The sequence below is a fragment of the Chelon labrosus genome (genome assembly GCF_963514085.1).
Source record: "Chelon labrosus genome assembly, chromosome: 10".
Classification (NCBI taxonomy): domain Eukaryota; kingdom Metazoa; phylum Chordata; class Actinopteri; order Mugiliformes; family Mugilidae; genus Chelon; species Chelon labrosus.
The window spans coordinates 15,698,510-15,715,706 of record NC_140360.1 but is presented as its reverse complement, the minus strand read 5'-3'; the positions used below and the strand labels follow the sequence as shown (position 1 = coordinate 15,715,706).

The 17,197-nt window shown below is 45.8% G+C and overlaps 1 protein-coding gene across 3 annotated transcripts in view; it reads right to left on the bottom strand.

The window, feature by feature from the left end:
* LOC311494138 (sterile alpha motif domain-containing protein 10-like) overlaps window positions 1–15,901 on the bottom strand; it is a 45,263-nt gene extending 29,362 nt beyond the window's left edge. For all 3 annotated transcript variants that reach the window (XR_014699267.1, XM_084553037.1, XM_084553038.1), the window contains exon 1: window positions 15,702–15,901. Coding sequence is in view for 2 of the 3 variants with exons in the window: in XM_084553037.1 (XP_084409163.1) it covers window positions 15,702–15,714 (13 nt within the window). In the remaining variant the exon portion in view is untranslated. The remainder of the gene's footprint in view (window positions 1–15,701) is intronic.
* Window positions 15,902–17,197: the final 1,296 nt, after the last annotated feature.

The window sequence follows — 17,197 nt, the reverse complement described above, 5'->3', positions numbered from 1 at the left end:
CGCTGCCCTTGCCGGCGACTTTTATCACCTCCAGTTGAGGGAGGGGTGAGAAGACGAGGGAGGGTGGAGGATGCGAGGCAGGATGAAAAAGATGATGAAGAGATGATGATGTGTGTTTTCTGAGTTTCTGAGCAAGTTTATCAAACAGAAATAAGCAGCCCGGCGATGGAGTCAGTCTTTAGGCTGGCGTACAGGAAAAAAGAAGAGAAAAAACTGTTGGGGATAGTCGTGCCGAAATCAAGGGCAAAGTGTCAGACAGGTGTTGTGTTGTCAGTTTGTGTGTGCCTGTGTGTTCAAGTAGGTAGGTCAATATGACTGAGCCCAGTGAAGTGTAACCTCACATCACCTCCTCTTGACTGAGAGGCATATCTGCTGTGCGGAGCGGCTGCTAAATCTCAGAGGTATTCCCTTTTGAAAAGGTAATTAAGCCGTTAGGTACGGCACCCCGGAAGGTCGTTCCAAGCCAAATCCCACAGTAGATTAACACGGCATCACCCAGCATTACTCATTTGACTCCAAAAGAGATCATCTAAATTATTCCATGTGGACTATTTTGCCGTGTAGGCCTTTTTTTTTTTTGTAGAAGTTTGATTTCTGTATAACCTTGGCATCAACTTCAGGGTAAGTATGCGTGTGTTTGCCTCATCCTCTCGCGTGGTCGATGAGGCATTGGTCTGGCTAATCCACCTTATTCCAGGCATCACAGAGAGGGTGGCATGGTGCATTTCAGCAGCATGATACTGGCATCAACTCCCTCCCCACCGAGCACCTCTTATTCAACTCAAAGATAAAATTTCTATTTGCGCTCCAAGTTTTATATAAAGCAGGGAAAGAAAAAAAAAATCACCATCACCCTCGTTCCTCTGTAATCTTCAAGGGGGTGAAAACTTCATCATGCAGTGATTTCACGCCCGTATAACACATTAAACCTGGAGTCCTAAATATAGCAACGGACCGACCAATGCTGCCAGCTCCACGAGTCGGTCCTATAGGATGTTGGGGGTAAAGCGAGGGGCCATTTACGACTCTGCCACTCCACCAGACCCAGTTTTAACCCCAGGAATGAGCCATGAAATTACTCCATTTGAAAGCGCAGGAGGGAGGGAAAGAGAAGAATCTGGTTGCAGCTTTAAAAATAAATATAAAACCCGGGACCCTCAGGGGTTTTTTCCCATGATGCACTGCAGCCTATTATAGACTCTGACACGAGACATTGTCGCAGAGGCCGGGGCTGAGGTTTACCTTTCACAAATGATCAGTGTCACGGGAGCACGCAAACAGGGGAATGGTAGTAAACAATGGACATCCGCGACGCAGGCTTCCCGCTCTCATCAGGGCACGGGCGAAAAAAGTGCCAGCTGAATCCGCCCTTGCGGTCGTGTGCGTCGGCGAACGCCAGCGCACTCGTGCATGTGAATGCGACTCACGGTGCCAGCAGCTCACGTATTCACACATCTGGATAATCCCTGTCTGCATTTGTTTAGGCCACTGGATGTGAATGAAGCAGCGGAGCGGCTGCAGAAGCGGCCACGCGGATGGAGGCTGAATTCTGGATTAAACCGCAGGGAAACTGTGGCTCACAGCGCACGGTGTAGCCCAGAAAGCAGGTGGAGCTGGCATTTCTAAACCCCTAAGAGCACATAAGAGATAATAACAAAGGCTGGTATATGTATAAATGCCTGGCCAGCCTTGGTTTTCTCTCTGTAAGCAGTGCAGGGAAAGAAAAGCGACTCAACTAAAAGGTCCAGCATTGAGGACAGGATGACTTTAATTCTCTAACTCTGGCCCCCACCACAGTTCCACAGAGACAGACAGAACTATTGATTATCCATCACCGTGTCAGAGAACATACAATTACAGATCACTTTAGATAAAACACACGCGCACACACACACACACACACACACAGACACTCCTCCGCTCGGGGCCAGTGGCTGTCATATCCACTCCCGTTCAAATTAACTGAGTACACGTTTCACACAACAAGAGGAAAAGGAAGGATGACACAGAAAAGGAGATGGGACACAGGGGTCTGACGTGGTCATGTCCTCTTAAGAGGATGAAGGAATGAAGGCCAGACGCACGGAGTGAGAGTCAGGGAACTGTCGAGATGACAAGGCACAAAAGAGAGAATAGACGGAAAATTAAGCTTCAGAGAATAACAGTAAAACTAATTGCACCGGGTAACGACCACGGGAGTGAACTGCTGAGGAGGTTTTTGGAGGCCGTGTGTGCCTGTTGTTGTTTTTTTTTTCTCCCCTTCACAGCCAAGCCCTTGTATGACAACACGGGGGAGAACAGATTAGATCTCACTGACAATCAATAATCTAGAGTGAATGTCAAAGCGGGACGGAGGATGAGGAAGGACAACGAGGAGATGAGGCTGAGTAATAGGAAGTGAGGTGTGATCAGGCTTGATCAAACCGGGGAGCAGACAGGATCAGTGAGGGTCTTTGGCATGCACTCTAGTAACGTGGTGGTCTGGAGTGTTCCTTCATGTGTGTTGTGGATATCTTATATTTGAGAGATCTGAATGTGCGACTGGAATACTCAAGTAAAGGAAGCAAAGGGCTAAAACCAAAGTGTATTAACACTAAAGTACTGACCTATTTCAAAAGGTACACAAACTAATGGCTTTGTCGGATGTCAAATTTTCAGAGATCATCACAGAGTGGATTTGTCATTACACATGCAAATGTATTCTGAATAAGAAAACTTCAAAACTTGAAGACAAATATGCAAAACAAACTCCTAAAACTGCAGTATAATTAATATTTGTATAATAAAAATGTGCCCTGCGATAGACTGGCGACCTGTCCAGGGTGTACCCCGCCTCTCGCCCGATGACAGCTGGGATAGGCTCCACAGGACAAGCGGTTACAGAAGACGAATGAATGAATAATAGAAAAGTATCAAAATGAATGACAATGCCAAAGAGGGCTGCTTGTACTAATTACCAACAGCAACTCATCACCTGAATGCAGCTTTTTGTTAAGGGGGGGGGGGGGGGGACTAAATCTGTAAAACCCAGTGAATTACCCACTTTTCAACAAATGGCAGATGGACGGAGTCAGTGATAAAAAAAAAAAAAAAAGGGGCTGTGATTTATAGAATGCAACACAAAATCTGCTAATCTACTTTAACAAGCAGATGTGGGTGTTGACTGATCAGAACTGGCTGAAAGGCCAGACGACGTGAGCAAACCACCCAGCAGCTGTCTTAACATTTTCGATTCAAATCACACTGAATCCTGATTGGTCCAAATACAAAACACGAACTTATGTGGTTTTCTGACCTCATACATGAATTATGAAGATCCACGTTTAAACACTCTCGCTCATTGGCCGAGAGTTGGTCATCAGTGGAAATAAGCCAAACCTAACAAATTTTGCTAGTGTATATTTTCGGAGCTCGCTCGTCTGGTCATCACCACTCTTCATTTGAAAAGCAAATACATTAAATAGTTCCACCAGCCCATCTGGGTTCATCTGACTCTCCAAGCCAGCATCAGCACAGTGGATTTGGTGGTAGGAACCAAAGTTGTGGATGATGTTTCCATGGGTTAGGGTTAGGGAATTGTGCATGTGTGTCTGAAAGTTGAGTTTAGTTCAGCTGTGTAGCATAGCCAGACTCAGTGTTGACCCGGCCTCCAAATCCACTAGATCCCAAACAGATCAGGTATCTGTGGGATGCACTGGAACAAGCCTGATCCACAGTGGGCCCTCTCCTCAACCAATAGGACCCAAAGTCCCCCACTAACACCACAGGACACGCTCAGAAGGCCTGTATCCATTCTCCGATGAGTCAGAACTGTTTTGGAGGCACAAGGGAGACCTACACAATATTAGGATAATGTTATGCTTGATCGGTGTAAAGCTCACCTAAATGATTTGATTGTCCCGGCAGATCTTTGCCGGAGCATAATCAGGTCCCAGCCGAGCGATTCCAAACCAAATTTCCACCACAGGGATGTTGGTCGGGCTCCCACCCACCTTGCATCACCAAATTATTTTCATCTATCATTTCTACTCAGTGAATTTCATTAAATCTGCCTGGGCGCCTGTTGCCCTGTCTCCCTTGGTCTGTCTGCCCTGCACACAGAAATACAACACAATCTCCAGCAGCTACTCGATAACATTTCTAATAAAGTACCACAGACATTCAAGGACATGTAATTTCTTCGCGTTTAGGAAATATCAAATTATTATTCAACAAGCCAGTCTAACTGGCAAGGTAATCACATGATCAATCTATCCATGCACAGCTTGTTATCACTCAGAGCGCATGAAAACCCTTGGACAAATTTATCTAAATTAGGTGGGTTAGGACTTCCTAATGAACCGAGGGAAATGGGACAGAGCATGAAATAGGGGAAATTACAAGAAAAGGTCAGACAGGCAGAACATTAATATAAACTGTTTGAAATTCGCATGCCAGTGGCACACCGCAGCTGAACTGAACTGAACCGATGTTTCACTTTTGCAGATTTTAACATTTCAGATGTTGCAGTGCAGTCAAATTGACAGAGCGCTGGTATTATGTTCATCCATGTGGGCAACAAATAACAGTCATTTCATCTGTCAGCCAAGAATTACACATTATTCCTCTGCCTTCAAATCTCACTACATGCTGCGATCTAAAATGTCTTCACAGTTTGCCTGTCATACAGATGGTCCTCCTCTGCTTTGTGCTGGAAAGAATCCAAAATGGTGGAGGGAATGAACTGACTTCTAACTTCTCCGCTCAGACAAGATCGGGTTTTTAAATATTTAGCCTCACACAGGAACAAAATATTCAGTTTGAGCCGATTGACGGATGTTTTGGTACAAAACATTAACTTGGTGCCCCCGTCCTTGATAAAGAAGAAACCGTTTAGCAGGTTATCTTCTGATTTCAAGATCCACTCATTTGGAGCTAAGAGTTATCGGCCAGATGGTCTGCTCATGAGCGCCAGAGTGTTTCAAAGCTACGAGACTAACAGTTTTTCCCATTATCAACTTTTTTTCCCCCCTCTTAACTGGAATCGAGGAAGCAGTTTACACAAGCAAAATGCAGGTTGCCAGCTCGCACATACCTTCTGTGATGGCCTGAATGGCTGTCCGGCAGGAATCCACCACCCTCTTTCTGCTGAGCATAGAGGAATCAGCTCTTTATGCGCTCACATTACAACTCTTTAACCACAAGGAGACACACAACTTCCCCGAGAGGAGCGGAGCCTGCAAGCTGGAACCCATACATACACGCGCTATAGCCTACAGTGATGAGAGTGGGCCACAGTTATTTGTGATTGTCGCATGTGGTCTGTGAATCGATGCGGTGCACTCACGCCAAGGCCCGCTGAGAGAATGGGATGTTGGGGTGGTGGGTGGGGGTTCAGAACTCAATACTTTATTGACTGTCCTTAAACCATTATTGTCACACAAGTTGCTTGCTTATATATGTCAGCGCTTGTGGACTTTTGTTACTTATTAAAGAAGAAATGTCGGAGCTATGTAGCGTGGCAAAAGAAGACCGTCGATAAAAACAGAGTGTACACGTTAGCATGAATAAATGGCACGGTTATCGAACGTTCAGGGTTTCGCAAATAACGAAGCAAATGAATGACCATTCTGGCAGTTTGTTGATGATCTGCTCCAGGGCATCCATGCATTCACACAAAGAGAACAGTTCAGGGGGGATAAAAAGGAGATAAAGAGGAATGGAAAAGAGGAGGAAATGAGTTTATAGAATGGGCAGAGTTGAAAAAAAAGAGAAAGTTAAAGCTCTGGAGAAGCTGAGAGGTACACTGTTGGCGAGAAAAGGAAAACGTGCCAATGAAATTGAAGCGGAGATAGACAGGCAGAGAATGAAAATTGCAGGCAGGTAGTTTGTAGATTCGTAAGCAGCGTGAATGATTAAGAAGCAGCAACTCGGCGGCGGCGGCAGCAGCGGCAGCAGCAGCAGGACTACTCCTGTCAGCCAAGTGAAACATTACTCAGAGCTTTGAAGTTTTTAAAGTTTGTTGCACTCCTGCGTGATGTGATCCAGGAAGCTCTGTCTAATCCTTCCTAGAGGGGAAGGAAGGGAGAGGAGGAAGAGGAGAGGGTGGGTGGAAGATGCAAAGGTTGTGGCAGGGGGCCCACACAGAGAGGAGGTGGAAATACTACTGAGACAGGTGAGTGGAGAGCTGCAGCGCCGCAGCACCGCCACTGGCGAAAAACAATCAAACAGAGCCATGAAATTACTCTGCTCTATTTCCTCTGTAGAAGCTTCGCCAGTGCTGTTGTTTCAACGGCAAGCGGTTTGGGTTTGAAAAAGACGCAACAAAGCCAAGATTTTGTCAGCGGGTGCAGCAGGTGTCTTCCGCGGGGAGCGCGGGCGACACAATGCATTCAGCCAGGTTTGGTACAAGCCCTTCTGGAAATCGCTTGTTTTCAGTCTAGCGGCAAGACAAATTAGCTCACACCTGGGGGCACTCGTCCATTCTCCCCGTCTCTGTATCCGCTCTCAGTGCTTAGTCCCACCTGTCTCTGTAAGTCTCTGCACCACGCTGTGCTGATTGGGGGTCTAGTCTCTCCCGGGCTTAATTGCCATGTTATCAGCTCCACTCCTGCACTGCCACTTTGCCCAGGCCTTTCAGTCGGATGGACATGCCAATTACCGCTCCTCTGCACTCACACGCGCGCGCGCACACTTGTTCTTTCTCGCTCGCATGGCTTCCTAAGGCTGCACTGTCGGACAACGTAGCAGACAGCAGTTGGTACAAAGCAGGCGGTTTGGGATGAAACGGAGAAGAGAAGCGAGGCTCTTTGTTGCTCCTGTGCACACATGCAGACAAACACACACATCAATACACAGAAAGTCTCAGCAGGAGCTTCTTGTCCAGGCAAGAAAGATCCTAGGGGACCTTTCTACTTCCTTCCCTTTTAATCCTTTACTCCAAACCTCACGCACGCACTCTGTCCTTATTTCTCAAGGGGTTTCCTTTCCCTAAGGCCCAGTCAAACAGTTTGGAAATACAGTCATCATCCTTTTCTTGCTCTTCCAGGAGGGAAATGACACCAGTGTCATGCTTATGCACTGAATACAAATATATACTCAGCTAGTGATTAATATAGCTCAGGGCTGAGATTTAAGCAGGGGGAGATGACAGGTAGCCTGTTTCTTACTCCTTTTGTTGCATTTAATGATTTGTAGAGATTAACTATGACGTTCTGATAAGGAAACTGCCAAAATCATAATGATCATGATTTAGTTTCACATTTTAAGAACAAAGATAACATTTGTACTGCGTTACAAACAGAGTCGGCTGATAATGATCGTTTCTGTGCCTTTCTAAATTTGCTCCTGCAACATTCTGACTTATTAATGTAATTGAACGGGCCACCAGCTGCAGCTACGGTAGTAAATACGGACGCCTTTGTCCATATTTTTCCATGGTCGGATCCAGGTTTTCATTCAACATTATCAGCTCTCTATTGATAACTCCCCTATAATGTTGACTTCCAATGACGCCAGGTGTTACACAGACAGCACACCGATGCAAAGACTGCTGTGGGCGCCCCCTCAGTGTCCAGCCAATTAATCAACCTCAGTGTGTGTGTGTGTGTGTGTGTGTGTGTGGTGCATAGTTCCTTGTTAACGCTGACACTGGCACTTCTCACGGCGTGCGGCACGGTGCTCTCAGTAAGTCAGTTCTAACACTGCAGCGCCAAACCGGCTCTAGTTCTAACTCCCTCTTCCACTCCAGTGAACCATTTCCTTATTATCACCCAGCCACTCAGACGTCACAGACAATCACACAGACACTCACACAAACCGAGGCACACTCTAATTATCCCACAGACACATCATGTTAACAATGGGGCAATGAAAGCACGGAGCAAAGCCTTTTACTCGCTTTCTATCTCACAGACATGAAAACACACACACACACACACAGAGCCATGTCTGTGCTGTTACATCTACTCATGTTAATTGGCTGATTGTGGAGCATTTTCGCTTTAAATGAGATGGGACAAGGGAGAAGAGTTTTATTATCCGACCCTTAATTATTTCACTTTCTCACCTCCAGCCCATCTCGCTTTATATCCCTCAATATAGGGACTGAGCTTCTCTCTGCTCTCGCTTAGTAGAGGCCTTCTCAACCAGTTTTAAAAGTTTCTGCAGATCTGTCTCATCTCTTTCGATCCATTTCGAAAAAATCCATTCCATCTATCAGAGACGCCGAGTTTCTTGGAAACTCTCAATACATGACATTGTGTCACTTTTTATTCCCGGCTGAAAATCTTTCTCAGTGCCACAGTTGGTGACTCAGCCCGCCGGTGCAATTGTGCGCGCGCGAGTGCAAAAGCTGTACGCATGAGCTATGTGTGTGGAGGTTTGTGAGTCCGCATGTGTGTATGTGCTCCTGCCAAGACCCAAAGCCTGCAGAGCACCAGTGACCTGATATGTAGGGCGAGACCGAAACACTGGGATGACAGCTTAGAGCCCGCCCCCACTAACTCTGACTGACAGCCCTGCAACCTCGGCTGCCTCCCGCGACAATAGTCTGGTCTCGGTTCCACTTTAACGTCTGTCATTTCTAGTTTAATATAACAGCTATTTCTGGAGATAAGTTCTATAAAAACATCATAACATCACTGGAGGACACGACCAGATCAAGTGGAATGAGAGGGAATAAATGTTCTTGGGGAGATAGACTGGGACTTGGAGAAAGTGACGGCTGTTTATTCCTTTAAGCGACTGTCGAGATCTGCAGAGCCTTACATAGCTCTAGGTGCTTCTGCAGAGTCAAAAACTACATTAGTGTACGTGCATTGCTAAGGATTTTTTTTTATATCTTTTAGTTCTACAGTCTTTGTGACCAGTGCAGCGTAAGCAGTCACATCCAGCTGCCTCTGCATCCCACTCTTATGGGACAAATCCGCCCTAATCTACGGATAAGGTACAACAGTCGCATGTCTCCATGGATTCAACTAAACCGGGTCAAAAGGGTGCAGATGCTCGAAAGAGCATTACTGTACACAAACAGTGCACAGAAGCACAAGCAGTGTTTGCAGTGTTTGGTGCAATAGAGGGAAACAACCAAAATAAATGATTAAAGCAAACACAAAATAACTAATAAGACAGGGTAATTATATAAAGAAAATAGTTGGTCTTTAGGCTTCAGCTACTTAAACTCAAGACAAAAATCCCATTCTGAGTTTACCAAATGAATCAAAAATAAAATCACTTTGGCATTATAGCTCCAGTCTCATTTGTTGAATGAATAATTTAAATGGAAGACAGGAGGGGGCATATGAGGTAGTGAGTCGCATTCGGGCTAAAAGGGAACTCTTCGTGTCAGCCTCAAAGACCTCTTCCGGGACGTGATACTAAAGTCTGTTCTTATTTTTAGCGCACGGGCAGAAATCTCCTTGCATGAACGCACAAACCAAAACCCACATGTTCAATTAAACCTCTCACAAATATCAGTGCAGTTTGGGCACATTATAAATTCCCGCAGTACATATTTGACATGGCGTGAGGCACTTTTTGAAAGTGCCATAAGGCTTTTACATCATCCGGAGCTTTTCCCCCCCGGGCTCAGTGAGCGTGGGAGGGGGGGCGAAATGAGGAAACGTTTGTGAAGTGAAAATGGCACATGTTCAATGAGCATGCAAAGAATTGTGGGATTGAAATGATTGGGGAGGACCTTTTTTCTTTTTTTCTTTTTTAAGTGTAATGCCAATGAGATACAGCAGGGAGTATGACAAGACAGGCAGACAGGAGCGCCGCAGAAAATATGAGCCTGCTGAGAGGGAAAATGAAAAACATGCAACCAATGTATGAGAAAATGCAATAAAGTATGGAGAAGGTTAGTTCTAGGGGTTAAAGAGAGTCACGGAGCATTGAGCTGCATTTAAACAACTCTCCCTCCCCACCTCAGTCGCCGAGCTGACACGCTGACACTTGGCTGCCTATTGACATGGTAAATTGAGGACCCATTTGAGCAGCACTGTGACAACCAGAGGAGGCCAAAGGCTCTGCCAGAGCTGTATATTCGCAGGAACTTTGTGATAATACACATCAGGGAACAGGGCAGGAAGGGAGAGAGGTGGTGGAATATGGATAGAAAGAAGAAGGGGTGCGACAGAAGGTGGGCTGCGTGGAGGTTAAGGAAACAGAAACCTGGTGTTGGATAAAAACAGACATTTAAATTGATTTCTATTTTTGGAATAGGTGAGAGCGATCAGAACGAGTCTAAAACACGTTCAATTTCAAAGTCACGCAGACAAAAAAATAAATAAAATAATAATAATACTCGGATAGTTTTGTATATGCAAATGACTCCGCCGTGCAGATGAAACCACAGATCATGCCACTGCCTTTCAGTAATGTAATTGCTTTTCGAGTGGATGAACGTGACTTGTGCTCCTGACTGTGCGAGGATGTATGCCTTGTTAGGGTGTAGCCGGAGCCATCAGCCATTTGGTTTAATGGGCAATCTGCACCACAGGCTTCACTGACCCCCCCAGCACTTGGAGGGAGGAGCAGGGCAGCCTATTAACAAAGAGTGAAAAGCTCCAAGCTTACCCTATCACACAAGGCCACACTTAATTAGACTGTTTGTTTAGCAGACTCTAATGGGAAGCAAAGTGAGTGGGAAGGGGTGGGGGCGGGGGGGGCTGCTCTCCTTGAAACTGCAGGCTGAAAGACATCTGGCCAAGGATGAGACGGAGGGCAAAAAGATATTAGTGGAACATGGCGCTATCTCGTTTTCTCTGGACAGATGGTAATGACGGAGAGCAACAACGGACAATATTCACAAATGGCAAATTGAGCCTTTACAACAGCGGTGCAGTTACAGTCGAAAATAAGACAACACAAATGTTTTATAAATGCTTTGATTGAGCTGATTGGGTGTGTGAGGGAAGGGAAAACACGGGGACGAGAGGAGGAGGGGGGATGATCGAGTTTACATGTATTAAGTCAGTAGTAAGTAAGAACATGTGTGTGATACATGGGGGATACAGCCCCTGTATGGTGTGAAATTATGCCTAATTAGTGAAATCCTTCAGAAGAACTACATCCTTTTTTCATCTAACCCCACACCCTTTCAGCTCCTCTCCCCGGATCCCTCTCCGTGTGCAGGAGGCTAATTAAAGGAGAGGAATTGGACATGGGCCTGTGCGCGCTCTAATTCAGGAAGAGGAAGGGGTAAGGAGGGAGCAGGGAGGGGGAGAAGTCGGGACCTCACTGGAAGGGCAGTGAGTCAGAGAGGTGTCTCAGGTGCGGCGAGGGCAGCAGAGAGGACGAGGGGGAAACTGAGACGAGACGGCCGTGCGAGTTCAGCGCCTCAGAACAGAATCCACAATCCACGACTGTGCTCCTGTTAATCCGCCGCTGATTTACACCGAAGCGGGCTTCTCCTCTTTCACCGCTTCATCAATCTCCGTAAGTGTGCTGGGATCAGAGCAGAAATCTACTCAATCGCCCCGTGTCCATCCACGTCTTACCCACTGAGTCAGAGGTCAAAGCAGTTGGCGGCTGGTCGGACGGGAGCGCTTGAGAAGTCCATTAGATCAATAACTCATTGAAAACATTTTCCATTAACAACTCTCTAATGGACACTGGGGTTTGAATTGATTATTATGTTACTAATATACTGGGTAGTATAAGTGCCTTCACCCCGACATACAATATTAAATCAGGATTCATAGTTTTGGCCTCAATAATGAGCCTCTGGTCGCAGATTTAATTAATGAGATCTGGGACAGAGGCAACGTCAGCGTTAAGAAAAAAATAGCCACCATGAAACGTAAAGGGGAGCTGGAACGATTTTATCCAGCAAGGATTGTTTACCGGTCTCGGAGAGGATAGCTTCACATGAGGCTAAACGCTTCAGGTTAGCCGACACTGGTGTAACACACCTGAATCCCCCCCTTTGGACAAAAATGTGCGGTTCTGCCGATTTGATTTGAAACTGCGCGTCATGACTGCAATAATCCTAAAGGAGGCGATGCTAAATCTGTGGAAGAAAGTCGTCACGCAGTCTCGAAACTTATTAGGCTGAGGGAGCACAGGCCAGAGCCTTCCAGTATACACATTCATCACGGTATAAAAACGTCAACATTTCAGGGGCGCTCCACTTCATCTTGACCTCTTTTACTGTAGATAATCTAAATGTCCTGGATTCCAGCCATCACTTTGGCGAGTACACGTTCTCGGGATGACCAAAACTATACAAATTGTGAGTCCCAAAAAAGCATAAATAACAACATCTTTCACCTGACAGATGGACATTTTCGAAGCTCTTGTTTTCTCTTCCTCTCTGTCCACTTATCTTTCTACCACTCCGTGGGTCTAAAATCCACAGGCTGAGGCCAGGTGCAGCTGAAGAGCAGCGGTGGATCAGAGAGTTGATGATGGATGACTGGAGTGTGTGTGTGCGTGCGTGTGTTCGAGAGGATTCTCCATGCATTACACTGAGTGACACACTCCCCGCTGTGAAGAAGCAGGCGATGATGATAGGCAGTGGAAAGAGGTTAACAGCTTGCATGCTCCCCGTCATGCACGCACGCAGAAAATTGCCTTATAACCCCCACCCCGCGCGCCACTGTCACCGAGAAGGTTGACCAGCTATTACCACATTACTCAGCTACAGAGGACCAAAACACATTTGGCTAAAACACCAAATGCACCAAATGGACGCCGTTTCCAGGAGGCAACGCAACACATGCCAGGAACACAACAAAGGGTGTGTTTGTCTGTTAAAAGCTAACACTCCTCCTCCCCCATCGTCCCACTCACCGGGGTGCTGGCTCCCCTTCTGCTTCATCTGCATGTTCACACACACACACACACACACACAAACATAAACACACTCGTGGGCCAAAACGCCCGCTCCCGTTCCCGTGCGCGCGCCCAGACTGGAATCCTGTGGTACGGCATCCCAGTGGAGAGGGGCAATTATTTTACGGCTGAACGAGCACACGATATGTATCAGAAGAAAGGGGTCTGTTGATGCGCCGTGGGGCATTAGAGGAATGGGTTAACCGTGGTCTGGAGGATTAATGGCACAGTAGATCATTCAACAAGACATGGATGCAGGCTGTGGTTGTACTAAAGTGCTGCTTTTTATTTAACTGTGTTTTAAAGAAGAACATCTCACAGCATAGACCAGATCATACAGTATGTGTACACACTTCTTGTGCATCCACAAGCCAGTAAATAGACCCTCCTACAGCGTACTCTCTCCTGACATGTCCAGAGAGAGATGTGGGGGTTGAGATAAATAAAAGGGGCTGTTTTTAGATTCAGATCCAGCAGCTTTTCTCCATGTGGGCCTGTCGGGTTGATGGCGAGCACGGCTTGTTGCTTTTTTGCTATTTGTGCATGCCTCTGTGTACATGTCTATCAGTGTACGGATGGATGGACCCTGACGGTCTCTGCATCTGGCCCAAATCTTTGGACGCTCTGCTTGCTGAGCTCAGCCAGGCCTGCCTTCAAGGAGCGCGCACACACATACACCGGGCCGCCCCAGTGCCTGTTCCCGTAGTGTGAACCACGGGGATGAACCACGCTGCTCCGGAACAATGCGCAACCGGACAGTCCAGCGCCGCCACGCGCACGGCTGCTTATCTCAGATATGACAATGCAGCCAGATGTCCCGGTCGATTTAAGCGAACGTCTGATAAATTTCATGCATTCAGACTCGCCAAAACATGGAGGAGAACATAATTACACAGCGCGGCTCGCCGTGCGGCGGGCGGCGAGGAGGAAAATGTAATTCTCTCCGCAATTTACGCGAAGATGAGGCAAAAATGTCCATTGTCCAATTTAAGATGCATCTCGCCCCTTGTAATTGATAGTGTCACGGGCTCGTTGCTGGCCGCCCACGTAACAATAGCACTGCGGCCTCCAGGCAAATGGAAAAATATAATCAATCAGTGAAGCTATTATACTAATCATAGCCCACCTGAAGTAGCCACGGAACAAAAGAATATGGTCCAAGACATGTCACGCTAACTTTCTCTGTTTTAGCAGTTATCCAGTTCTAGTTAAACATTAGTCAAATAGCATAAAACTTTTTGAAAAGTCCGTAAATACGTATCTGTGCCCTGACATGTATGAGATCCCTTGTCGTAATAACTGGCACAGGTTATAAATCAAAGCCTGTGTGTGCCTTCAAACCGTGCTACAGTCTTTTTGGACCAACACTCATCAAAGTTTAAATGGCAAAGCATACTGTCAGGGAGGCACCAACGCTCAGGGCTCTGAATAAATTAGCGATGCTTAAGTAAACTATAGATTCATTATGAATGGCTCAATGTGTCACAGCATACACACATATCCGACTGAGCCTTTTTACCTGCAGCCGCGCTAATGAAGACCCAACCTGCTCTCCGGTGGACAGAGGACAGGTGGAAACACACACTTGGCACTACTCCGACGCTCTCGCACACATTATTGCCCTTGAGCGGATGGGGGGAGAGGTTCTGATTAGGCTTCACGTAAGCTAGTTAGCCCAGAGCAGACTCCAGCCAGCCAAGCGTGGGGAGGAGCGGGACAACAACAATAAGGCACGGACAAATCAGAAATACTGGAGAGCGTTTCATACGCGGTATGTTCATGACTAATTGTTTTTTTCCCCTGAAGCAAGGGGACGTGAGGAACTCAGATGCCTAAAAACGGGCATTTCTTTCAAGATTGCATAAAATTCGACCTCATTTGTAAAAAAAAATATGTTCATTCCATTATACTTTTGAAGAAACATTTTCCAAGAAAGCTATGGAATACACTGGGTCATGCTAAAGAAGATTTATCTGCAACTAATTTCAGGCTCGAAACCGAGACGTTTTGTATTTTTCCCAAGCGAATCAACTAGCTTCTCAAAAGTAGTTTTTTTCTATCACCATCTGCCTAGCCTTTCAAAGACAAAACAGCAATCAGCGAGTGAAGAAATAACAGTAATAAAAATAACCATTGCACCACCTAACAACCTCGGAAAACCTTGGATTTACACACAACAAAGTAAGTCCTCTGGGGGTGGTGCAGGTGTTTTTTTGTTTTTTTTTTCTCGAATTCTTCTCAAGTCATATTTCATTCTTGTCTTTCCACAGAAGAGACACAAAAGATACAAAAGGAGCAGAGAACAAAGAATGCTGCATCATTGTTACACTCCCCGGCTGAACACCGCCGGTAATTCATCCAGGTGATCCAGGTGCTGCCAGATAAATATAGCGCTTTCAAGCACAAACAGGAAACACTGAACTTCTTTGCGGTAAAGCAAATACTTAACTGCACTGAATATTAAAAGCATCCTTCAAAACATTTTCAGCCCCACTTGGTGACTGGATGGATCGCTGGCAAGTTTGATTTGGGCAAACCCAAGATAACCTGACAGATGTCATATTTGAGATCCTGTCAGAAGCAACTTGTTTTGGTGAGGAAAAATTTGATCAAGGAGACTTTGTGGTGTGATTTAAATACATAGTCAGCTCTTTTAAACATCCCCTACAGTTTGTAAAGCCAATTTAAAACAAGTATCGCATCATTTAATCTCTGAATTAACACATGCACATGTGAAAACACTGTATGTTGAGGTTTAACGTTAGATTTAAGTACTACAAGATCTCTGTGAACTCACTGGTGAGTGCCACACTGCCCCTGAATGAACGGCTACTGTATGGCTGGTTAAGACGCATTACTGAGAGGGATAGTAAACGCGCTCCTACCGTCCACAGCCATAGTCGGTCTCAGCGTGTATCTCTCCGTGGTGTCAACAGGACTCTCCCATTCTTCTGCCAGACGGATAAAACGCACAGAGAGTGAGGATGAAGAGCGCTCCTTGCCCCCCTTCTAACCTGCTATATGAGCATGGAGGCAGCTCTTTCGCCGTGGTCGCACTGAGAGGGGGGGAAAAGAAAACACAGATATCACACTCTTCCTCCGTGCCGGTTCACGGCCATTTGTTGTCCGGGACGCCGGGACCAGTCCGATCTGAAGCCGCTCCTCCCGTGTCTCCGCCCCCACTCTCCGTACCTGACCGCCGGGAGACAAAAGGTCATTACGCACCGACACCAGCTGTTATTGGATACTGGCTGGATCTCTCTCTCTCCTTCTCTCTCTCTCTCTCTCTCTCTCTCTCTCTCTCTCTCTCTCTCTCTCTCTCTCACGCCACGCACAAACACACACAGATTTCCACGCCTCATTTTATTAAACATGGAAACCGCAAGCTACAATAGAGGGATGGGGATCCTTGAAAATGATTATTTTGTTATTACTCGCAAAATTGTTATTTTAATGAGGTGGCATCAAGGTTGACTCGCTTTGAAAGTTGCAAGAGTTTACTTTGCCGCACACAACAGGGGTTACATTAGAGTGGGTAGAATCACTGATGGCTGCAACTATGACCATTACCAAGCCAAAACACACACGAAAAATCACTTATCTATCAATAAATAATATAAAAAAGTATTTTAGGTCAATATTGTCCACTTTTCTACCATTGTAAGCCGAATATTTCTGGTGGTGGAGGGAAATTGAGGATATGTGAAGCAAGCAGATGTAATTTATTGCGTGGTTTTATGAGTTTCTTTCATAATAAAACATTTACACACTTCTTGGCAGAAGTGCAGGCAGAGCTAGGTTAGGGGGAGGAGAGCAATCCAAAAAACTCCAATAAAGAAAGAAGAAATCTTCAGTTTTCATTTTTGGAAGAAAACACCGAAAGTAGTCCTGTGAGAAACTATATTTATACCTTTATATTTTTATTTTATAGTGGAAACAGTGAAAACTGCACAGTGCGTACCCTGTGATTTTCTTTGTGCAGCCTCCAAATCACAGCTCTCCCATGCAAATAAGTTCAATCAAAACTCAGCCACAGTCTCGAGCTAACATAAACAAACATATACGCATTCATGAATACAGCAAGTACGTCAACAGGCGAGCTTTCTGTGTGTACTCAGAGAGATGAGTTTTGGTATTTACTTATTTATTTGACTGAATGCTGTAGGGGCCCTCGCTTGGGGCCTTGATCTGAAAGTTTCTGAATTCTTTACAGTGCAGATTTGGATATAAAACTCTTTATTTATTTCCAACATCGCCTTTTGATACTTTGATTCAGCGTTTTTTCTCTCACATCAGTTTGACGTTATGAAGTTGAAATAGGGATTAATCTGTTTGTCAGCACACCACGTAATAATTAATTCAATTAAAATTGAATTGCACG